A 25,196-nucleotide genomic window follows, 5' to 3' on the forward strand; every position below is an offset into this window, starting at 1 on the left:
GTTGACCACTGGTCACCTTCACACCTGAATCTAACTAACATTATCGAATTGATTTGACATCTCTATTTATTATCAAAAATGACTCATGTGTTAATCTTTTAAAATCTTCTAGTCAAATACCATTCGGCCAGAAAAGCTGAAACTTGTGTGGAAGCATCTTCAGAAAGTGTAGATTTAAGTTTGTTCAAATCGTTCAAACAATTGGGGGGGGGTCAAAGTTTTACATAGAGATATATAATTAAACTTTGAAAATCTTCTACTCAAAAACTATTTGGCCAGAATAGCTGTAACTTTGTCTTCTCTGTTTATCATCACAAATGATTCATGGGTGATATTAACCGCGTACTGAGGCAAACAGGTGCTTGAAATCTTAGAGCTATATCACCTTACATAACTACAGAATCTTATGATTTTTCATTAACAATGGTTATGTTAGTAAACAATTAGAGCATTAATGCCCCTTAGGGAGTCAGCAAGATTCCAATTCTCCATGAGCAGCCTTTTATCTTGATAAGCTTCCTCTCGAGAAAATGGAATTTCAATGAGCGTTATGTTGGCAATATTTAAATACATGAACAACATGATCAATTCTTTTCTTGAGGTACTTATGTACTTGAGTGAAATAACAAACTGAGCTTTCCCAAAGAATAACATATGGGGATCGATTTTAAGAACTTGTTATTATTTAATAGACATTTTATCTAGCCATAAAAATCATCCGCATAGCGTTTGTTTCGAGTTTTAAGTACACGTACCTATTATTCAACCGACAATAATTAACAAACAATATTGACTTATATGTTTTCTTTAATAATATGACGGCAGGGAAACTAAAAATTACAGTAATTCGATTTTTATAATAAAGTTAGAATGTAAGCAATGAAACACACAGTTAGTTGGAAATATATTGCATATCATAAACACACAAACGGCTACATATTATTCATCAAACATTTAATATTCTGTTTTGTTTTCTTTTGAAACACATTTTCTGAATTTGAACTAAATTCCAATTTGTCTTTCTCTAAGATCTTGCACAAGATTTACGAGTTGCAAATAGCGTGCACATATGTTTTCTTAAATCATATTTATATGATACTTTATTATTTGAATTAGGTTTAGCAGTAGGTTGCATATGTTTCGTTCGCTCATTTTGCGTTATACGGAAAATCGGTATTATTTTCTCACTTATTATCGTGAAAGTCCAATTACAATGTATAAATTGTTTACACCCTTTTAAGTATATATCTTTATAAAAAAAAAATCATGCGCTTTTCCATTCACTACCACAATCAGAAACCTGGATTTCATGAAAACTTCAGAAATATCACAACTGATTATTCAAACACTAGTTATTTAAAGACAAACTTTCTCACACATGATACATTTGTGTTACAGATGTCCATCACAGATGAAGTTCTGCCATCCAGTCAACTTTATATCAACTTAAAGGTCTGTAAAGATGACTGAACGGCCAAGCTATACAGTTCAGGCATATAAGATTTATTTTCAGTCACATTAAAGTTAAATGAAAGGCAAAATTTCGTCTCGTGTTATTTCAAGGAGGATGGATGGTCAAGAAATTGACCATCAGATCTACCTTAAATTTTTGAATATGATTTTTTTTTTGCTATGAAATATTATTGAGTAAAGCTAGAAAAAAATCTATATACTTTACCTTTTCAATACGAGTAGTTTCCTATGCATGGATTTTAATAAAAAAAAACTCTTCTTCTAAAGAAGATTAATACAGTCTAGAAATGACAACGACGATCGAGCCCTCTTAAGCATACCTGTGTTGACTTTTGACCTTTCGTGTCCTTTACCTGGACTGTTTTTTTTTGGCAGCATGTTGTAAATAGAATTTTACTTTTCGAATTACAGTTCTAAATGGTCTTGTCCATTCTAACGCTGCATTGATCTTCTTACAAGAAGAGTTCCGAAGAAGGTATTAAAAAAATTAAATAAAATATCAAAATTCAAAAGCCAAAACTTATCGATTAATATAATTGTTTAAAGCTTAGCAAATCCAATCTTAATGTGTAAGGCAGGTATGATGGTCAAATTGTGCACCACCGAACTTTCTTCATAGATCATTGGTTAAATTCTTCAATTTCACGAATCAGCAAAGTTGATTAAACAAGTACTTATCATTTGTTGGGCATATATCAAGAAGAGCATGGTGGTTATCTCCCTCGAAAATATATGTGCAGTAAATGAAAATGAACATCTTTATTTCCGAAACTTAAAACAACCTCATAATGTGTTCTTTTGATCAAATAACGGATGTGAAGTTAGAAATTTAATTTAAAAAAATCAAAAAGGTTAGGAGGTTAGAAGGTTAAAATGGACGAAAAATATAATTCTGTATGTATTTATGTAGATGATTCTGATATTTTGGAGGTCAGGAGCGGCTGACGGTCGGTTCCACACAATCTTGAGGCGATACTCTTGGTACCACTGCTATTGGACTTTTGGCATAGAACGTAATGTTTGGACCTGCTGCGGACTACTTTGACTACACCGATAACGATACATAGAAGAGTTCCACAAAGGGCGACAATGAGAACCGTCTCCGATGTTTGTGATAGGCTTGGTCCCGAGTTCTTGGTCTTAGTGGCCGTCTGCTGTTGTTTGTTGTCGTATTCTGAAAATGATTAAGGCAATTGTGAAACTTTCATATAATCTGATCTGAGTGTTTCTCTGTCCGTCTTTCTGGAATATTCGATTCTCTCTCTCTCTCTCTCTCTCTCTCTCTCTCTCTCTCTCTCTCTCTCTCTCTCTGAAACTAAAGAAACTAATTATCAGGGACGGATCCAGTAAGTCTTTAAGATACAAGTGTTTGTCTGTCGTCTCTCTGTAATATTTATTTTCTCTCTCTCTCTCTCTCTCTCTCTCTCTCTCTCTCTCTCTCTCTCCATATATTGAATTTTGCTCAGAATAAACACTTTATCAACATCTTGTTGTACGGCGCCTAACCCAGCAACCATTCTCTCTCTCTCTCTCTCTCTCTCTCTCTCTCTCTCTCTCGCCATATATTGAATTTTGCTCAGAATAAACACCTTACCATCATCTTGTTGCACGGCGCCTAACCCAGCAACCTACCTCTCTCTCTCTCTCTCTCTCTCTCTCTCTCTCTCTCTCTCTCTCTCTCTCTCTCTCTCTCGCCATATATTGAATTTTGCTCAGAATAAACACTTTACCATCATCTTGTTGCACGGCGCCTAACCCAGCAACCATGGGACCATTAACAATTTCCTTGTAGTCCTCATACGACCACGTGAAGTCCCCGCAAGTCGGAAAATTTTTCGGGGGTTTCTTCTGGGCAGAGTGAAGCCCCTCCTTGATGATCAGGGTCATTCCCTCTAACTGATGCGCCTCCATGTGACAGTGCATGTACCAGTAGCCTAGCAAACAAAACATTCAACTCAGTCCAAAAATCCGATGGTTCATAAGATATAACTTTATAGTTTCATAATTTTGCGGTAATTTTTTTTTTGTTGGGTGAGGGGGTTATAAATCAACTTCAGAACAAACAAAATGGTTATCCCAGGAAAGATTAATGCAGCGGGTTCTTCAATATTCGATGGCCATATAATTTCAGAATGTTTAAAAGCAAATTCTAAACCATTAAACTAAGTCAAAAATCTTTAACAAAATCAAAAGTATAAAAACGTTCAAGGAGGCTTGGCTATAACATCACTCTTAAACAAAAAGAATTGTTAGGTATAAACTTTTATTTAGTTAAAATTACATTTATTTAGACTTCTTATATAGATTTATACAGACTGAGAGCTTTTCTTCCAAAGGAGATAGATATACCCATAAAATGGCCACGAGTACTTTGCAAAAGGTTGCAAAACATGACAGAATTTCAGCATAGTAAATTATTCTGACGACATTTAGGATCTTATCACGTTTATCACCAAACACAAAAGTCGCAAACGAGAAAAAACAATTTCAACTGCGGTTTTACAATTTTTCAGATACCTGGATTGTCCAGAGGAAATCGGAGAACAACGTAACCCATTCTTGGCACCACAACGGTGTCTTTCAGAGGCGGGTTTCGTAGATTTAGGTCCGGGACGTTTCCCCCTACCCATTCCTCCTTTTCCCAGCTTGGATATTTACAATCTTTTCCGGCGCATCTAATGTCGGGCGTCGCCTTGACAATTATTCCGGTTTCTTCATCTACTTCCGGGTAAGAGACTTTGAGAATATGCACGTGGTGTCCGTGAATGTGAATCGGATGGTTTGTGGCTCCAGCAAACTCATCTGATTTGATAAAAATAATTAAAATGAATGACAAATCATCAAAAAACCGCATCACGCTTTGAAAAAATGATGGAGTAGTATTTTTATACAATAAACATGTAAAACCATGGCATTCATAATAAGATGAGGACAAGGTCAATCTATCGGTTTTTTGTTCCCCACTACAGTAAAACCAAAGGGAGTGGGTGGGCTATTATCGCAGTTTGTTTGTCATTGTGGCCCCACTTCGTTTTCATACTTTTTCCGTTATGATTCGACGAATTGATTTCAAACTTTTGGTGTATATTTTTACAATGATGCCCTACCGACAAAGTATTTAATTCAATCCTTTTTTTTTACTTTTAATCAACAGCTATTTACGTATAATGAATGTTAAATGTTGATTTGGATTCTAATACAATGAATGTGAGATAAGAAAAGACCTTGCTTTTCGCGCAAATCAAGCTAACTGCTACTTTAGCATTCTATCGAACACAGTGACTATTTCTCAATGTGCGTTACTTTTTTTATCCACACTGGTTTTTGAAATATTACGACTTTTTTAATCTCTTGTTTTCATGATCGGGTTGATATCGCTACACCGGTGCGTAAATCACGAGAGAGCGGCTTCGCCGTCCATTTTTTAAGGGAAATCTTTTTCTTATATACTTTTCCATTGGGGTTTGGAGAGATATCTGTCCATAGTTCATGTGTACCACGTCAACAATGACCCTTTAATGACGGGATGTTTCGTGTCTTTTTTTTGTCCCTCCGCTTTAACGAGAGAAGCTACATGCCTGTAGAATGTTGCCGATATAGTTTTTGATTTGCAAAACAGCAAGACAGTACCTTCATTAATGAGTAGCAATTATGCTCTACGTGAGTGTTTTTGACCATAATTTCTGATTTGCAAAAACAACAAAAGTAAATACTAAGCATGAAATAAATAAATAAATATGAACTTATTTTTTACAACGATTGATAAACAACTTATATTAATATCTTTCGTTGGCATAGTGTGAAATCGGTGCTGATACCATTATTGACGAGAACCATCTGTACGCCGGCGTTGAGGGGCATCTGGTCGTACTTCAGGGTGTGGGTACATTCACAGTACTCTCCACAGTCGTGATCTTGGCAGTCATTGAAGCAGGTGCGCGCCGGGACGTCATAGGTAATCTGTGGGTAGAAGTTTTTAAATCAGGCAAGAATTGTAAAAATGATACTTTTATTCTACGAAAAAATTCAAGTTGACAATATTCCAACAGAATTACACGGATAGTTGGTAAAGTTTTTGCATGTGGGCTCGATATTCAGTGTACGAAAGACACGTGTGTTTAGATCTCTTCAACAATAGATGCTTATCGGTTAGGCTTTCACTTTTAAATTCTCTTTAATTCAAATAGTTCGTCTAAGTTTAAATTTTGAGAAATCTGAACAAACATCGAGAGAGAAGGAGGACATTACCTGCCACAATCAACCTTGTTAAGATTTGATAATATTTCTTTATTACCAGCATCTGTGTTCAGTTTGGTAACCATATTTAGAAATTGGTATTTCTTACTTCTCGTGGGAAGCCATGTAAGGAATATAGTTGAGCGATAACTAGCAAAAAATAAATTACCTGAGGAGGGCATGTTGGGAATTCAAATTTATATCCGTTAATGGCCGCCATAAAAGGACTTCCTTTGAATCCTTAAAAGAAAAGAAAATCACAATGACTATCAATCTCATTGGTATAAATATTTCTTACATCAACGAAGTCACACAAACATGATCGTACATTTCCTGGTATATTCATGCACAGACTTGAATGTATAGATACCAGCGTAGTGGAAGTTCAGAAAATCCTCCCGAATGTCCTCGCCTCGCGGAGGAAGAGGAACCGGTTGTCTTTTAATCATCTCCTGCGTAGACCGGAAGTGAGCAGTTGACAAACATCTAATGTGAGCCTCCGATGGATAGAGTCTGTATATTCAAATTGTGTGAAATTCAAAATGTTTATCACATCAATATTATCAATGTGTAAAGTCGCGGATAGTTCAATCAATGTAGTTTTCGATTTATGAAATGACTAAGTGCTTCATCATAATTTGTATTAATGCGTCAACAGGAAAACCATTACATGTGACCACATCTTTAAGTTCACAAACAAAATTTAATTCAATGTCTTTAAAGATTTAAAAAAAAGAAAGATAACACTGACTAAAAACATTAAACTCTAATTAATTAAGTCTGGGGATAACTGAAACCCTGCACAATTAGATTTGAATCTCAAAACACTAAAACCAGTCAACGTTAGTCACACGTTTCTATAATTGGCTCTTGTTCCGGATATATATATAGTCCACATATGAATACACTTAGCGATGACATACGCCTTTTACTGTATAGCATGTGGATATAGACTGACACCTACTTGTACGGGCAGTTGAGGACTTTACAGACGTTTTGGCGGGTACAGGTTTCTCGTTCTGTCTTTGGAAGTTCTTCAGGGGCGTCCTCGTACCTCAATATCGCCGTCACTCGCCCTGGTCTGTTTGGTTCCTGATTTCAGAAAATTGGGTGTGTCCATATGAAATACTGATTCTTTCTCTTATTGCAACTTACAGCAACAAAGCTTTATTTGAACTGTTCCTTCTTTAAGCAGTGTTTCGTGATTAGTAAGTAATTATTCTACCTATAATTACTGATAGCATTTATTGGAATACTTTACAAAATTTCTTGAAAAAAAAATTCTGGAAACTTTAAACTTTTTTTTCAAATACTTTTATTAACGAAAGTGTTGAAACTAAATTTTTGTTCTGATATCAGTCGATAAATTATATTAATAGGTAATGGGAAAGCTTGCAAATATTTCTAAAAAAAAAAAAAAAAAAGTATTCTATTCTATGACACTCACATTATGTCTATTTTTAACCTCGATTGTTTCTGCGCGAATAAAGTAGTTCTTTCTTGGATTTCCATCTGTTTTCACGAGTATGTCAAATCTTTCCCCGCTTGACATTATGATTGACTGCGCACTCTCAGCCTCAACGTCATTTCCGTCTGTTGCAACTACGTGAATTGTATGCTGAAAAAAGACCAATTCAATTGATGAAGTTAAATAATTGCGTTGCACACCTTGAAAGCGCGGCTTGATTTTTACAAAGTAAATTACAGTACGAGTAGTATTGCTTTAAATGATTTTTACGGTGAATGTTTTTTTTCTTTTTGCATAATGTTTGGAAGATTCAAAATGAGTTTTTAATGACAAACAAAAAGCTGTCAATGTGACAGAAAACCAGGTTTTCTTTTATATAACATTATACTTTATCTATTTGCCAACCTTGAATTGAAAAACACTACCTATCCAGAGAAATGGAGTTTTTCATAAATCATCGGAAATCAAAATCCATTAAGTAGTTCATGTTCATCTCTGATATATGTACAATTAATCTGCGAAACATCAACTCCCTATCTTGAAAACTGTAGGAGGAGTTATCCGAACAATGAGGGTACCCCATATGCAATACTAGTATTCAGCAAGAAAATGACCCGGTGTAACATATGGTATTTTTCCATTAATAATCAAAATTCAAGTAATAGCGAGCGCAGACTAGTTGCACATTGATTCAACGGATTTTTTTTGGCCTCAGACCATTAATGCCCTGTTTTTATCGGACCAGCAGTTCCCTGTAAATATGGTTTCCCATTTCACACTCTCACGAGAACAAGATCAAAGACTATGTAATTGCATTGTAAATATACTGCTGACACAATGCAATTCCATTACATAAGACTAACGGAGTTATCATCCTTTCGAGTGCATTACAATGGATTTCTTACACATTGATACGACATAATTTTTCGGCGTCAGTAAACCACAATGCAATTCATCAATGGCGTTCGATCTCACTAGACTGGATACCTTCTCGCGAGAATCAAAGTAAAACTTTTGAGAAACAGATAACTTGTGTAATTTCAAAAACATCATGCTTTTTAAGTAAACAAAACATTATATTTCAGGTAGTTTTTTTTCGGGGTGTTTTCAAAGAGACAGACGACACTTGACTGACGAGAACTTTGACGTCACACTTGGGGAAATAACTCTAAGTAGTTATTGTAAATCGGTTGAAATATAAATTACCAAAATCTCCTCAAAATTTTGCAGAGCTAATAAATGGGGACATTTCTTCAGCGATAGAAAACAGTTGTAAATTGCTCTCATTTGGATGAATGTCCACTTTTATTTTATTTACTAAATTTACGGTAATTTCCAGGAACGTTTTTTTTAAAAGGGGTGTGGCAATATAATTTAAAAAATCTTCACAAGCAAAAAGAAAGAAAACATTCTCAAAATCAGGAAAATTCTAATCCGGGTGAGGAATGGGGAGTGCGTAGTATGCCTTTAGCTTTTTAGCTGCTCAATAGTATCTTTATTTTCACTTCCATTTATTACATGCTGATCTGGAAAACAATAACTTCTTATCTTGAAAACTGTAGGAGGAGTTATCTGTACAATAGGGTTACCCTTTTGGTAGATGCAAAAAATTTATGCAGATAATGAATACCTCATCAATTGAAAACCGGAAGGAAAACAACATGGCGGCATTGATGATCCGGAAGCGGTAGTATTTGTCTGGTTTCACGTTAAACGTCTCTAACGGCAGTTCCGGAATTAATGGGTCCTCTCCTTTATCTGGGTAATAATGGCCTGTAGAAATTTGATTATAAAATATTAATCTTATGACCTTCTTTAAAATTAATACTGATCAATTCATATTCAAAAACTTACACCATCCTGTATTAATTATATACCAGTAGCGACCAATAAAAGTTGGCTTGATTTTTTTTTCCCAACATGTGGATGTGAAAAAGAAAACGAAAGGAATGAGATTCATGCTCCTTCATTTTATAACACTTTCCTGAGCATTTTTTTTATTAAAATTACCATAAATGTGAATTTTATTTATTTTGATTCGTAATACATGTATTATGAACGTTTTTGATATCAGCTAGTTACAATTTCTTTGTTTTTTAAATAATGAGAAACCGTCCAATCGCACTCAAAACAATTTAACAAAAAACCAACACCACATGTGTACAAACATCAGATGAACTTATTATTCATCATTTGCTATTTACCGGAAGCAAAACGAACGGTAACAGTGAATGAACAGATGTATTTAATGATAGAGTAAATGAATCGTCCTTTTTAAAATTCAAGTTATTCGTATCTTTTTTATATCAAGCATTTAATAGGTCTCCCAATGCAAAAAGCAAACGATAGACTAATCCTATTTTAATTGATTCATGACATAAATGAAAATCAACTTTAAGGTTTTTTACATAGAGATTTTAAAGGACAACGTCCTATCTCTACTCCTATTACAACCTTGTCTCAATTGTTTGGTTTTTTTTATAGCATGATAGTGTCAGCAAGAAAAATTAATGTCTGGCGACATCCATTCATAGATTCATGACACAAATGAAAACCAACATTACGGGTGTTTACATAGGGATTATAAAGGGCAACGTCCTATCTCTACACCTGTTACAAGCTTGTCTACAATTGTTTTGTTTTTTTTTTGGTTTTTTTATAGGCTCAGCAAAAAAAATTAATGTCATTGAACCTCGTTTGACGACAGTTCACCTGTAAAAACCCGGATGAGTACATGCGTACTTGCAAAAGGCCGCGACCTCATACACTTAAATGAATGCCAGAAAGATTTATAAGTCCACTAAAAAAAATGGCGCTAGTCTGTTCATGTCGCTCAGGCGTTGGAGGACTATGAACCTCATTACCTTGAACTTAAACTACCAATCACGATTTTGATGTGAGGACGAATAGCTTTTAGGGTAATGTTCATGCTTATGAAATGTAACATGTGTAATGTTCATGCTTATGAAATATAACATGTGTAATGTTCATGCTTATGAAATGTAACATGTGTAATGTTCATGCTTATGAAATGTAACATGAACCAAGTCATACACACGTGAAATTGAAAATTACATTCTTAGACATTTAGATATTTTTCCAACCTTTAGTTCCGGAAATTTGATATTAACAACTTAAAGTAAGATTTTTCGACTCACGTTTTGCAAAGGATATATAAAATAGCAGAACTCTTAAAAAAATCTTCCTGTTGTGCTTGAAATACAAATTTTTCAAATGAGTTGTCAGAAAATAATTTCAATGCATGTTAAACAAGGCAAATTAAATCTTCTTTTAGTTACTATAATTTTCTGCAAAATCAGGCAAAGAATAACGACAGAAAACCGTCTAAACGTAAGCCTTGTTATCAATAAAATATATATAGGGAAAATAGAAAATGTTGACACACTTTTGGCACATGAGTGTTTACGTAATGTGATGCCAAAATGTAGTATGCCAAAACTATAGACTTGAAGCAAGACAAGTTGATAATATATATGTAGTTTATTTTCATAAAAATAACCTCATGTAAGCATTAATTTTATAAAAACCACTTCAAAGGAGATATTTACACGTAATCTGTGCAAAAAATAGACGAAGAAGAAAAACAGAAAATATTTTCCTGAACGATAAGCAGGAATTATAGCCAAAAGCAGAATTATAATACACAGTGTATACAACGATGCATAGAGGGAACCGTATATAATAGCAAGCTGTACAATACAGTTCAGTGTCTATGCTAGTTTATATATTAAACGCATTATGAGCTGAAAATTTTCGTTTCGAAATATTACTAATTGCATATAATGTATTATTACAAAAATTGCAACGAAAAAATTATTTTGATATTTCAATTTGATTTAAGAATAAACTAATGCTCGACGAATGATATGATGAATGAAAGCATGATGAAATTCCAAGAACTTTTTTTTTTTTAATATCAATTTGCCTGTACTTACCTGATTGGAGAAAATGCATGCACGTGTTTTATTTAACACTTTTCGTGGTTTAACGTAACTCAGAATATTTGGATTGATTACAATTTTTGACATAGGCTGTAACTGATTATCATTTTTTACGGGGAGGGGGTGTATTTCATATCAGATGACGCATCACTCTAAGCAACACAAAAAAGTAAACTGCTATGAGTGAACATTGAATGTAGGGTCCTGAAAATGCAATATTTATAATGCATGATAGTAGATATATGAAAAGAGGAGTTTTAATTATACCTTTTCCGTTGATCAGCCCAGAGTGAAATGGTACTACTCCCATATTGGTACCGTCTACAGAATGAGTTGGTTTGTAACAGTCGGTCGTACAGTTGAAGTTATTAGAATAGCTGTAAAATATCACAGTTTAAAGGATTAGCCATGAATCAATTTTATAATTTTAGGGAAATATTAGTGCACTTAAAGTACGAATTTCTTAATTGTTTCTAGGAAATTATTATATCATGCAGGCAAAAAACATCATAGACTTGTATCGGTTTTATAAAATTATATTAGCATATGTACATGTATGCAATAAAGTAGATGCAAAAAATGCTTGAATGATTTGACTTTAACGTGTTCGACTCATTGATGGCACTGCGTTTTGACTTAATAGAGGTGATAATGAATTATCAGTAAAAATAAATTAAAATGTTTCCATATGACACCTTGACCATTAATTGTTAATTTCTAAACTATAAATATCAAAGATCAAAAGATTCTATAATTATCTGGGGGGTTTTTTCATTGCGTAAAATTAAAATTTTCCCTCCGCTTTCGTTTGTAATAAAAATTTAATGTCTATTTGATTGATTTAATAAAAAAGATATTTACAGGTGCATGTTGAAGTGTTGAATCACGTGACTCTCGAGTGACGAAGAGTTCCGGTTCCAGTCTTGGATCATCAGAATGAATTCCTCTTCAACTTCTGGTATGTCGGTCCTCTTGTTCCGGGGGAGGACGATGATCGGCCCCGCCACCCCGTCCGTCCGCATGGTTCCTTGGTGGGAGTGGTACCAATGGGTTCCGCGGGGTTCAGCTTTATACCTGTCGGTTGACGAAATCAAGAGGGAAGAACAAAATTATTTTTTTTTTTTCTACAGTGGAACCTTTTTTTCTGATCTTTATAGAAATATTATCCAAAAAATATTCATAATCAAGATGGGAGAACTTTTTTTGCCTTTAAAATTTGCGCATTTTTACATATTTGTGTATTTTTATACAGATCTCTTCTAAAAGAGATCAATACAGTCAAAAAATGTCCACAACAATGGAGCCCTCTTAATTACCTGTATAAAAAGGTATCACCAGGGTTTATGGGACATTGAGTGACCATGGAGGCTCCATCCATCCATGGGGTATTTTTCTGTATCATGCCATGCCAGTGAATGGTGAAGGCTTCGTTCGATAGCCCGTTCTTCACACTGACTTCAATCTGCGTAAAAAATGCTGTGAAATCATTTTTATTCGTGGGGTCAATGTTCGTGAGTACTGATTAGCCAAAGTTTTCTTGGTTCGTGGGGACGTTATTGCATTGGCAGTGTAATCAGGATAATTTTGATAAATATTAAACAAATGATCGTGTCTAGGATCATGGGGATGTATATGTGGGCAAGGGTTACCCACGAAAGCCAAGAACATTGGTACCCCACGGACAATGATGATTCCACGGTTTGCTGTTGGTGCAAATGCAAAAGAAATTTTAAATCTGCCACTCCCATCCCCTAACGCTCCCTCCCTCGTACCAAAATAAACGTGAAACAAAAAAAAAACGTTTGTTGGTATAAAACACACATAGCCAAAAATTTATCTTAATTTCTTTATATATATGTCAAATACAAAATTGTTTTAAAATATATATTCAGTTTAATCAAAGAGTATTACTTGCTGCCCCTATCACCCCTCATCACCAACTCATCCACCAATATGGATATTTAACTCAAAAAATAAAAAAAAAACAATACTGGTAGAAAAAAAATATGAAATTTACTAAAAAAAAAATAGAATAAAATAACTCTTTGATATGTAGATTGATGCTTTTGTAATTTACGGGAACTTACCGTCTGTCCTTCGTAAACTACAATTGGCGGGCCTGGAAGTTCTCCATTAATGGCAAATAGAAGTTTGTAGACCCCGTCAACTGTCAAAATCTCGCTTAGCTCTGCATAATAGAAAATTTTAAAGTTAAAAAGTGTACGTGTAGCTTAAAAAATCACAATAAAAATAATTCAAACATGATTATTATTTTCTTTACATCTAGTAGAATGGAGTGTAAGAGAGGAATAAAACAAAATCCACACACATGTCAGTTAAAATCTTTTAAGAATAGTTTTCTACATTTTATATCCCAACCTCCTATTTTTCATACGGAAAACGTTACTGGAATGTATTTATCACTGGGCTTCAACACGATAGTACATTAAAAAAAACGATTAAGAGAGCTGTATGTAGTAGATATAAAATTATTGATAGTCCTTTATGTCCATGTGGAAAAGTAGAAGATGCATATCATTACTTTTTTTCTTGTGTAAAATATAATATTCTACAAAATGATTTATTCAATGTAAAATATATATTCAGTGTAGAAAATGTACACAGTATCGGCACTATTTGTTACAGGGAGATACATGTAGCTCCATCAATATAACAGAAAAATGAAAATTTATTCTTCAAAGTTCTGCTATTTCAAAAAGATATCTGAATGGTTTTAATATTGTCAAAATTTTATAAACTTATCATATGTTTTTTTTTTTCTTTTTGTCGATGTCTATCTTCTACTATGACATTTGATATTGTCATTTTTTCGAACCAATGTAAATTTTGTATCAGCAATTTCACATGAGAGAGCGTTTTAAGTTCACGGAACTTGTGCCCGATCCTATTGTATATACCATCTTAAGATTAGAACATAACCGACTTTTTCATCTAATCAGCAGTCGCTAGATATTCTATTGGGTGATGTAGGATGTTAAGAAATTATGTAGAAAATAAAACAGTTTCTTGACATTCTATATCAAATCATGGGAAAAGCACTCCCGATACCTACATGTACATGTATATTCAATTTGACATCATTTTAAAGAGGAAGTAAAAAATTTGTTTAATGTCGTTTTTGGAGATACTGGAGGCATTCTAAATATATTTCATTCGTTAAAAATGGACAAAACTCTGAGACTTGTTACTGATTTCCTTCATATTTCATAGAAAATGCAGTTTAAAACGGTATTATTTCATTTTTATCAAAAATTATAGCCCCGGTACATCCTATCAAGCAAAGCTATTGTTAAAAAGCATCATTTAGAATGTTTATCTTGAATTTTATAAACCTGTAAGCACCTGTCAATTACTAGATCTTGACCTGAAGAAGTTCTATAAGTTACAGCAACGTCACGTTTTCGATTGACACCTTCCAGAACCGTGAACAAAAGAGAGATAATGCATGTATTTGATTGGCGCAGTACTTAGATTATGATCAACTCCAGAGACTTAAATAACTAGGACAGAATGTCTTTTTCGAAGAAAGACTTTCTTATTAATTCAATTTTATTCAAATTTATAAATTACATCTAGAAAATTCTACAAAAAACCTGAACTACTGCACATTTGTTGTCATGGGATCTAGCTGCAAGAAAAGTGCGCAGTTATTAAAGACGGTCACGTGTCAATGGTGTTTAGTTCGTTAAAGTGTAATTGAGTAATTGAGAGATTACACGACTGTATTTTAGAGAACTCAATGGTCGTGGCAATTTTTTTTTTCAGACCGTATAGATCTCCTTTAGAAGGGGGCATCTAAATAAAAATATAGGAAAGTACCCAAATTCAAAAGGAGAGATATATGGATATTTTCTTTACTAGATAATAGTTTACAGCTGAAAATGTCATATCTAAAAATTTTAGACAGATATGATGGTTAATTTGTTGACCATCTGACAGTCTCTGTGCATTTTGTCTCATAGGCTTCGGAACGGGGGGGGGGGGGTAGAATACATAAGAATACATATAGCCTGTTGGTGCCATGCAACGTAAAACTCGGCTGGTTTCGATCGCATGACCAAGCTTAAACATACAATTGTGGTTAATGTTGCCTTATTAATAGGTATTAACAATTTAACAATTACAATGCCAGCCCTATAAAGGAGTTCAAGACGTGTGCAATTTACCTAGTGCATTTTTAATACCCCATGCATTGAAAGACCTGTATATATAGGACATGACCACAAAACCAAATACTTAATAGGTTCAGATCAGTGGTTTGACCCCCCCCCCCCCCCAAAAAAAAAAATGTAAAATATTGATTTTTGGTGTAAGAATGTTTCTGTCTAGTTCGAGAGCTGTGGAAAGATCTACATGGACACTGCTCTCACGGACTTCAAAAAGCAAACTAAGAAATTTACATCAAAAAACATTGAAAATGTTCATATTGATTCATGAATACAATACTTGGAACACGGTAAAAATAAAAAATTGCTCCCTGTGATTTTCGGTTTCATTTCAAAAATATTTTTCTGGTATTATTTGATTATGAACGCGACATAATTAATAAGATGCGTCTAATTGCATGATAACCACTCTTATGAATAAATATATAAAAATACAAACAAGAAACGTTTTCGATTGGCAATTCTTTTTTTTAAATTCAAATGAAAATTCGTTCTACATTTGTTATATGGATCGTCGCTTTTATGTCAATGGATATTTGTGGTTTTTAATCGCTAATAAAGACTTGCTTATCAACAGGAGCTCTCTTCCAAAAACCAAACAGTCAGTTCGTCGTCGAATCGATCGTAATCGATATCTTAATGATTGGTAGATCACAGCTATTAAAATGAATACAGAAAAGTGGTAAATATGTTTCTTTAGGTTGATGAAAAAAGACTGTAACAAACTGTCAACTATCTCGAAAATCCATAAAGCGAAATACGAATTTTAAACAGAGCAACACGGACCTCTAAAAAGATAGAGGTGGGATCAGGTGCCTAGGAGGAGTGAGCATCCTCTGCTGACCGGTCACAGCCGCCGTTTGCTCATTGTCAAGATCATGAAAAACGGAAGAAACCGAAGTCAGTCCAGTGTATAAGTATAAGTAATGGTCTTACAAGTTTGAAAACGTCTGTCAGCATGTGTCCTAATGAAACATTGTACTTGCTGTCAAAGATGGTTTCTTGAGAGAGAGAGAGAGAAAGAGAGAGAGAGAGAGAGAGAGAGAGAAAAGCCAGATTGACTCACCTCGTGGGGTAACGGGAGTAAATTCTTCGCTATTGTACACGGATCTCTTCATCATCGTCCCATTGCGAATCACGATGGGCGTCGAGTATCCATTGAAGTAATACACCATAGAAAACTTGTATCTAATGTCAAACTCGAACTTACATACATCCTCGCTCTCATCGCAAGCTGGGATCACTCGGTGATTGAACCCACCAAAAGTTGGGCTGCAAAGGCCCAATAAAACAACCACTACACTACAGAACCGCGTCAATTTCGTCATTTCACTTCTTTTTTTTTACTTCACAGTTGTTGACGAAAATTTTTGACCGAGTCTATGGGCTTCAACAGAATTATGTCAAAAATCCTACTCTGTTTCAGACTCGGTTATATAAGCAAGGCGGTCTGGGTGCCATGTAGTTTTTCTTCTTACATTTTGACTACTGCACAAAGGTCGTGTTCATCAAATGATATCTTATATCTTGAAAGGAAATCACAAGACTCGTTTCCTTCCCAAGGCCATTCTAAGCAGATATACACGTGCGTAAAGGTGAACGATGCATTGATACTCTGACTAGTATAAACTTCACATTGGTTTTTAATTATTTTTTTCAAATTTCTCATTTTTGTTTGCATGTGGAAAAGTACTTGCTATTTTGAGATATTTTTAAAGCATTTGCAATATCATGCTACATTAACAGTATAAATATAAGAATTCTGTAGGCTATTTTCGAACATGAAATAATGAATGGACCTACCAGAGACATAAATAACATGATCTAGTCAGAAAAATAAATTGGCAAATTGATATTTTAATATAATTTTGATTTAAACAAATCTCGAACACTTAAACTCAAAACGTTACACATAATTATTTCAAGACGTCATGTGACATTCATAGTCGGGTTCGCTATTGCGTATATTATCAAGGTCTCGTGAAAGTGAAAGTATCACGGAGACGTCCGAGGTGTTCCGATTGCAAAACATGTTGTCCCATGGCCACGAGTAAAGTTGAGGATGTATTTGACGAAAGTGTCTCTGATATTGGTGTCGGTTCAAAAGAATTGGAGAAATTGAAAACAAACTTACAAAAGGTCAGAAAAGTAATTTTACACAGAGCCATTAGTTCCGATTTATCTCTGTTGGCCTGCTCGTATTTAACAGTTGTTTGATATATATATTGTCAGCTGATTGTATGGGCACTGATAGATACATGCAATGTCCAGGTTGGGCAAGTTAATTTATAGAGGAATGATTACACTAAACGGGAAGTATCCCTCTTTTCAGGAGCAAAATACTCCTGCAAATGCGGAATTTTCTAGATGAATGCCTAATAAATAAAAAATACCACTACAGTGAAGTCGCCAATTCCGGGTCACGTCGGACTGTTTCTTTGATATTTTGCAAAGCTGTTCTATTTAGATTTTATACTATATGTATATTGAAAGTACATTTTGTGAGTTATTAAGCATTTATTTTGTTTTTGAAAATAAATTCCCGGAAACAATATTTACAGAGGCATTTCAACAAGGCATGGTTTCCCCACTTTCAAATCATTTTCTCCATTTTCGGGTCATGTGACTTCAAAGTGTCAATAATGTCATGTAATCATCTCAAAACGCAATTTTTATAAATTTGCAGCATATAAAAAATAATGCCGATCAGAAAATTTATTTCCAACTACTGATACTCAAGTAACAGAGATCAATTTCTAAATGTAAATGACAGTCGTGATTCAGAATGAAATGATCATCATTATATCATCATTGTGACAAAAAGAAAAATAAACCATAAGAAAAATGACAAACAAGGTGAATAAAATGACACCTGAGCTGGATGGATCATTTTATTCACCTGAATCTCTTTTTTCTCTCTTTCACGTTATTGTAAATCCGTAGAAAAATATGTTTCAGGTATAGTGACCCGCAATTGGGGAAATTCCTTCAGATTGATTAATTAATTGGTGTTAATTTATATATTCTGAATAATTGTTGACATATAACTGAATGCATGTGCAATATTTTTCATCCATTAACGCCCTCCCACAATTTCCACATCAATGACGCTGCAGCGTAAATAATGAAAATAGCAAGTAAAAGATGTGTGAAAATCTCCATCTCGAAAGCGTTTGATTTCTTAATTCGTTTCTCGGAGGGTCTGTAAATGTTAATTTTTAGATATATCGTTTAATGATCAAAGACAGAATGGCCTACAGTTTGTGATCAATGTATTTATTAAGTTTTTTATGCTTCAATTTAAACAAGGTGACATGAAATGCACACGAGTGACCCGGAATTAGAGACGACCCGGAATTGGTGACTTCACTGTACATGTATAATAAAACATGCAGTGTGGTGCAAAAGTACTTTACAAAACTGACTTTCGTGACTCAAAACATTAAACAGTCCTCCACTGCTGCAAACGAAAATAGGATTGTTATGAACTCGTCGAAATTGTAAGTAGTCTTGCATTGATCGTGAATTTTTTAATTGAGAGCATGCTTTTCCTAGCTGCAGGTCTGTAGCTCCCACTCTGAAAATATTTGGATGGATGACATGGGAGCAACTTTGCCTACAGTGCCACCCATTGAAAAAATTGTGTATTTATTGCTCACAATAATGTGAGCTACTTTCGACAGATTAACCTTTTTTATACACAAATTCTGTGAAAACAAATAGTACCATTAAATTTTTCATGTAATTTACTTCTGATATCGTCTCACAGAGTGCCTTTGGGTAAAGGGTATGCAATGACCTTGAACCATGTTTCTAGGTCTAAGGTTAAGGTCTTAGCAGAATTATGAATAAAAATGTTACAGACATATCTGATGGATAGTTTGATGACCGTCCAGCCTCCTTTAGTATATGTGTATCTGGTATTTACATTACAGGAGGGTTTCCGGACAGGTCTCTCTGTTGGACAGGAGAGGGAGCTACAGACCGGGTTCAATGAAGCATTCAGTGGTTCCGTCGCCTTGCTGAAGAAAGTCTCCATAGTCAGAGGACAGATATGGTATATGTTAATGTACATGCTTAAGGTGCTCTGTGGCCATTATCTGGCCATTACATGGTATTAGTGGAGTGACAAAGATAGGAAAAGTGGCTTATTTTTCAAGTTAAATGGACCAGCATACCTCAGACTAAAAGTAATTTTTTCAATTTTTTTATTTATATTTTTTTATATCACCCTCTTCAAACATTTTTGTTCGGTCATCAAATTTTTTTTTAATTGGAAAAAATTGGAGACTTTAGTGTTTTTCAATGCTTTTTTCTTTGTTGTCAACTGTTTTAATTTATGACAGTATATATTTATACCCCCATTCGAAGAAGGGAGGACATATTTGCTGCTGTCTGTCGGTTGGTCCACCAACAGTTTCCGTTCATTTTCATCGCAGGGGATGCACATATTGAAATGAAATTTGGTATACAGGCTTATCACAATAATGTTTTGGTTAAGTTTGATTTGGGTACTATTGAGAAATTTTTGACAAAGTTATGCCCTTTGGACTTGGAAAAATTCCAGTTATTGGCAGTTTCCATTCATTTTCTTCGCAGAGGTTGTACTTATTGAAATGAAATTTAATATACAAATTATTAGTAATAATATCTAGGTCAAGAATAATTTTGGGTATAATCAAGCATTTTTTGACAGAGTTATGTGCCTTTGACTTAGAAAAATTTCAAATACTTGCAGTTTCCAATTATTTGCAGTTTTGGTTCATTTTCTTCGCAGATGTTTCCAAGCGAGGGGGGCAGAAGTGTTTTACAAACTTCTATTGTTTAATATATGTCTTGTGAATAAAACAAACATAGATCTTCTCAAAGTCTGGTATTCACAAACTGTTGAACACAAGAAGGAGTACACATATCTATAAGGGGCATTCAATAAATAATGTCACTAATCAGATTCCATAAAATGCAGGGTTCAATTGACTTTTAATTTCTTTTCATGCAGGATTTCGTTTATATTCTATTTATGGTCATATGTCTAATCACATTTCGTCATCGAATACTCTTTTGAGAAGCTGATAAAACCTACTCTACACGCTGTATGAAAATATGACTTGTAAGTCGCCATCCAATAAGGCTGAAATTAAAGACTACATAAAAACATGTGTCAGAATAGGTAAAGTTTTTAAAAGAACTGTGTGATGTGTATGGAAACAAGTCATTGAGACAAGTTTGCAGGTGGGTTAGCAAATTACAAAATTGGCCAAACAGACCGTAAGGATAAGCAACGTCCTGGAGCACCTCATACAGCTTCAAAGGATGCAAATCTTGCACAAATAACCGAAATCATTACTAATGATGGTTGATTAGCTATTTAACAAATAGCAAATTTAGTGACATTTCATCGGGGACAGTATTACAATTTTAAAGAAACACTTTTGCGTCCGAAAGGTTAGTGCAAAATGGATACATCATATCTTAACAGAAAAACAAAATCCATTGCGGGCTGAGATGTATAGAAAACTACTTTAAAAAATCTACAAAAATTGCAATGAACAGCAGTTTATTGGATAATGATACAGGTTATGAAACATGGATACATTGTTTTGAACCTCAGAGGAAATGTGGTTTGCTAAAGAGGCAAAATGCCCTCTTATAGCTAAACGAAGCCAAAGTACAAATACTTTCTGTAATAGTAAAGGTCCTGTAGTTCAAGTTGCTATTCCAAAAGGCTGATCAATCACTGGATGTGTATACAAAAATAATATGCTGAAGAAAGTTAAGAAACATTATGAAAGGAAGAGACCAAAGTGGGGGATTCGCAACATTCAACTTCTTCATGACAATGCCCCAGCATATAAATCCCAGATTGTGTCATTGTGAGATCTTTTTTGGAAAAAGAAAAGGTTCATGATAACCATTCCCAAAAAACATTATATGAATTTCAGTTAATGTATTTTTTGGAATTCATGAATGAAGATTTCTAAGATTACAATTAAATAACTATAGAATTCCTGAAATTTATGTGATTGATATTTCGTACCACGTACAAAGAAGAAAAGCAAAGAATTACTGTTCTTTCATTTGCTGACTTCAAATTGTCTTAAAAAAATTGAAAAAATTATAATCAGTTTGATACAGTGATTGTGACATTTTATTACAATACTATAGTAAAGAGTTATTCATAAACCTTTGGAAAATTTGAATCTCTGCTAGTATTGATCAGTTGCTATGGATACTGCACGAACCTAAGCTAACTGTTTATTGTTTTAAAGTATGATTAACAAATATGAGGAACGAAATCTCAGATGCACAAGTTTTTTGCAATCAATCGTGTTTGTCCCAGTAAAAAAAAGTTTTTCGTTAAAATTAAACTGTGTAAAAAACAGATATGCGATTACAATTTGAGACACGTTTCTTAGGTCAAAATGCCGATGAGATAATGTTTTAAAATGGCATATTACTCAATTGAAAATTTTAATTTTAACGTGTACAGAAATACTTGTAATTACAAACGTCATTTGTGGTTTACAATTTGATAATGATGGGGAACAAATGCATTAAAATAGCTTGTACATTCCAATGTTGCAAAAATTCTTAATATTCTAGCATATTTCATAATCATGGATTGCAGCCTCTAAATAATTTATTACATATTATAATTTTAAACTTTCCTTACTTATTATTCCATAAAATATCCTACTTGTTCAAGACTTTGTCCTTTGTCCAATCTGTTAAACGACAAGAAAACTGAAAATGTTTCCTATAACATATGAAGTCATATATTTACAGCAAAGTCAGACAAACAGATAAAAAAAATGAGTTCAAATGATTCTGATGTGTTGAAATGCAATATACATGTATGTAGGATTAAATGTATGCACTGTAGCTTGCAAGTTATCTGAAGACATAAATCTATTGCACCCTATGATAAATGTATTCCAACTACAATGTATAAATATGTTGCAACTTTCATATATTTTCTCATAAAATGATATGCATGACTGAATATGAAAGCTTGATTTTCTTGCATATTGTTGAATACAAAATTGATATTGATTTACTTATTTTCAGTGCTTATCTTGCCTTGAACCACATTAACAGGGGAGACCAAATGACAATATCTGAGGAAGTACAAAATCATTTGGAGGACCTTCTCCAGAAGGTTCAAGATTTCGAGCACACCTGTATGGAGAAAGAGCTTCTGACTGCAGAAAAGATTGCACAGCTAGAAACAGAAGTTGATAAGAAAGTTGTGGAGTTTCAGTCTCAGCTTCATAGGATTTTGAAATGATGCAATGAAAGACATCACTTGGTATACAGTTAATGCAGTGTTTAGGTTTAAGGCCTATTCTTTGATTACATATTATATGCAGATTCTAACACAGGTATTACTGACAATGTAAATAACTTTCATTTCACAAGATCTTGCTTTTGGCAATTGTATTATGTATACTGCTACATTCATTTTGTTACAGCTGTTACACTAGAATGTTTTTTGTTTCAAGCACTTATATTGTGATGTTGATGTAAGTTTGAAGTCCCAACTAGTGATTTTTTAATTTCGTTTTACTGTCTCCATCTTGAATCATTAGATTGTTGAAGTTTTTATGGTCCTAACATGTTCAAAAAAGCGTGTTTTCTGTACAACATCCTAAGGAAGCTGATTAGTAGATAAATGATCAAATTGACTGTGCATGAGTCTGCTCCCTTGATCATGGGCAAAACGCAAATATTTCTAAATAAAACTGAGTATTAACAACTGAATGATTTTTTTTCTCACAAAAATGCAATTAATATTAGTAGTACATGTACCTCCGGTAAATGACAGACAGTCCTGGAAAATGGGGAAAAAAAATTGCTTGGCGATGCATAATTTAGCCTAAGAAATGAGACTTAATTTGGGATAATTAAAGGGGTTCAGCCAACATTCTTGGTAATGCATACTAACTCTCAGAAATGACATTAACGACTTCAGTCTTGGATATTTATTGGTGTTGTGCCAACACTTTTGGTCTAATTAATGAGACAGAGGTTAACAGTAAACTTTTGACAAGTTTACTAGCTGACAGCAACTACATAATTGGCTTACCAAGAGGAAGCTGGGGAGAGCTTAGGCTATATAGACTGTCAATGTTCAAACCTTGTTAAAGTTTTCATGCAGTTGCTGTATCTAAATTATTACTGGTCCTATCTTTACTAAACCTGCATGGATGATGCATCTTGGTATACTTAACAGACTTGGATGCTGAATATGATGCCATAAATTTCGAATATGTGTCATAAATTTCAGTTGTTGAGGGAGAGTTAGGTTTTTGGAGTAGGTTAAAATTTTTAGAGCAGGTGCCTCAGGTGCCCTTTGATGGCATTATCTAAGTTATTTTTTTATCCTAACTTCACTAAAATTGCATGGATGAGGTTATTTAAGATACTTATGTGCTTGACATGCTTGGCTTCTGAATTTTAGCCATAGATTTTTAGATGCAGGAGGAGGTTAATGTTGTTTGACCAGTTAAAAGATTTTTTAGCAGATGTCCTTTGATTACCATATCAAAGTTATAACTACCTTCACTAAACTTACAATAGGAAAAAATCTGTTAACTATTAATTTATATATGAAAAAGATAAACATAATTTTTTGATATAGCTTTATTCAACATGAAAAAGAGTTATCTACTTAATGAGCTTGTATTGGCTCTGTCGTGATAGTCTGTTTGGGTGTCAAGTGATATGATAGGTGCCCATCCTTTAATCACTTGATCGCATAGATCTCTGCCTAAACCCGGATCTAGAAAGGGAGATCTGGATCCCCTCCCCCACTTGGAAAGTTTAAACTCATTGAATTCACATTGATAGTGAATTTAATGAAAATAGCCACAGAACCTCTTACCCCCCCCCCCCCCCCCAAAAAAAAAAAACCATAATTATCCCTTGGACTCCCATTTGATGTGATATTATGATTATTATCACATATGATTTTTGGTCAAAATTGGACTTATTAGAGTATATCATATCGTGAACAAGAGGCCCATGGGCCACATCGTTGACTTGAAGGACAATTCATGTATCTTTCTATTTTAAATATTACATTCTATAATCATTATAAAACTCCCATCATATTTCCAAGATTTTTCAATACATTAAACACTACATAAAAAGAAGCCTACTTTCATGACTCCATATCCTATTATCTAAGATATATCAACTAACCAAACTTATTATTCTATGCTTCAACGTATAAGATATAACAAAATTGTAAAATGAGCTATCAATAATTATCAAAATAGAGGTAGGTCGCTGTGATCTTAATATGAGGATATGAAGTTAAAAGGATGCTTTAATACCTAGCAAAATAACTAAATAAAGCATTGTAGTTCTTGAGAATAGGATTTTTAATCATTTTACCTATATACCTCTATGATAAACTTTGAACACCTCTCAGGTCCCAGTACCTGGTCTGGGGGTCACGGTTTGTATAATTTAGAATTTCCACTGTAATTGAGGTTACTTGCATTGTAACCCAGAAATTGCAGCATTCTTAAATTATTGAAAAGAAATTTATATGTTAAAATTTATTTGAATCTTCTTAGGGACAAAGTTCTGATGCGTGGTTCACAATTTTAACAATTTAGAATCGCCATTGTAGTATTTTAGAAGATTTGAGCCCCTCTTGGGGCCCCAATATTGGTTCTGGGGTCACGGTTTTAACAATTTAGAATCTTTATATGGATACAAACCTTAATGTAAATATTGTCATTTCTGGTGTAGTGGTTCTTGAAAAGAAGTGGTTTTTAAGACACGTTACATATTTTCTTTGTTTCATTAGTCTCCGTTTGTAAAAAAAAAAAGGTATTGTCCTTTATTTTAACGATTAAG

The 25,196-nt window shown here is 33.9% G+C and overlaps 2 protein-coding genes and 1 long non-coding RNA gene across 3 annotated transcripts; 2 read left to right on the top strand and 1 right to left on the bottom strand.

Moving 5' to 3' along the window:
* Positions 1-918: 918 nt before the first annotated feature.
* Positions 919-16,919, bottom strand: LOC105332545 (uncharacterized). Its single transcript, XM_066073119.1, has 14 exons — positions 16,393-16,919; positions 13,227-13,327; positions 12,456-12,601; positions 12,001-12,213; positions 11,407-11,516; positions 8,808-8,950; positions 7,157-7,327; positions 6,674-6,801; positions 6,080-6,222; positions 5,879-5,949; positions 5,292-5,433; positions 3,991-4,275; positions 3,204-3,407; positions 919-2,647 (listed from the first exon to the last, which is right to left on the bottom strand). The coding sequence occupies exons 1-14, from the start codon at positions 16,652-16,654 to the stop codon at positions 2,376-2,378; spliced, it is 2,391 nt and encodes a 796-aa protein (XP_065929191.1). The 5' UTR covers positions 16,655-16,919; the 3' UTR covers positions 919-2,375.
* LOC136272122 (uncharacterized) lies at positions 9,753-12,217 on the top strand. The gene is made up of 2 exons (XR_010710034.1): positions 9,753-10,095; positions 12,003-12,217. It is a non-coding gene; the product is annotated as an uncharacterized lncRNA (long non-coding RNA).
* A 386-nt stretch (positions 16,920-17,305) lies between the features above and the next one.
* On the top strand, positions 17,306-23,087 carry LOC105332530 (uncharacterized). The gene is made up of 3 exons (XM_011435159.4): positions 17,306-17,465; positions 19,262-19,383; positions 22,395-23,087. Exons 1-3 carry the CDS (start codon positions 17,367-17,369, stop codon positions 22,612-22,614), a joined length of 441 nt encoding a protein of 146 aa, XP_011433461.3. The 5' UTR covers positions 17,306-17,366; the 3' UTR covers positions 22,615-23,087.
* Positions 23,088-25,196: the final 2,109 nt, after the last annotated feature.

Source organism: Magallana gigas, chromosome 10, assembly GCF_963853765.1.
Source record: "Magallana gigas chromosome 10, xbMagGiga1.1, whole genome shotgun sequence".
Classification (NCBI taxonomy): domain Eukaryota; kingdom Metazoa; phylum Mollusca; class Bivalvia; order Ostreida; family Ostreidae; genus Magallana; species Magallana gigas.

Bases quoted from the DNA above. Each gene is read 5' to 3' on its own strand.
- LOC105332545 (XM_066073119.1), bottom strand. From the start codon at position 16,654: ATGACGAAATTGACGCGGTTCTGTAGTGTAGTGGTTGTTTTATTGGGC. The intron at 13,328-16,392 runs GTGAGTCAATCT...TCTATTATGCAG, and splicing joins TACTCCCGTTACCCCACGAG to AGCTAAGCGAGATTTTGACA. The intron at 11,517-12,000 runs GTAAATATCTTT...GATATTTTACAG, and splicing joins CAACACTTCAACATGCACCT to CTATTCTAATAACTTCAACT.
- LOC105332530 (XM_011435159.4), top strand. From the start codon at position 17,367: ATGGCCACGAGTAAAGTTGAGGATGTATTTGACGAAAGTGTCTCTGAT. The intron at 17,466-19,261 runs GTCAGAAAAGTA...TTTACATTACAG, and splicing joins TGAAAACAAACTTACAAAAG to GAGGGTTTCCGGACAGGTCT. The intron at 19,384-22,394 runs GTATATGTTAAT...ACTTATTTTCAG, and splicing joins ATAGTCAGAGGACAGATATG to TGCTTATCTTGCCTTGAACC.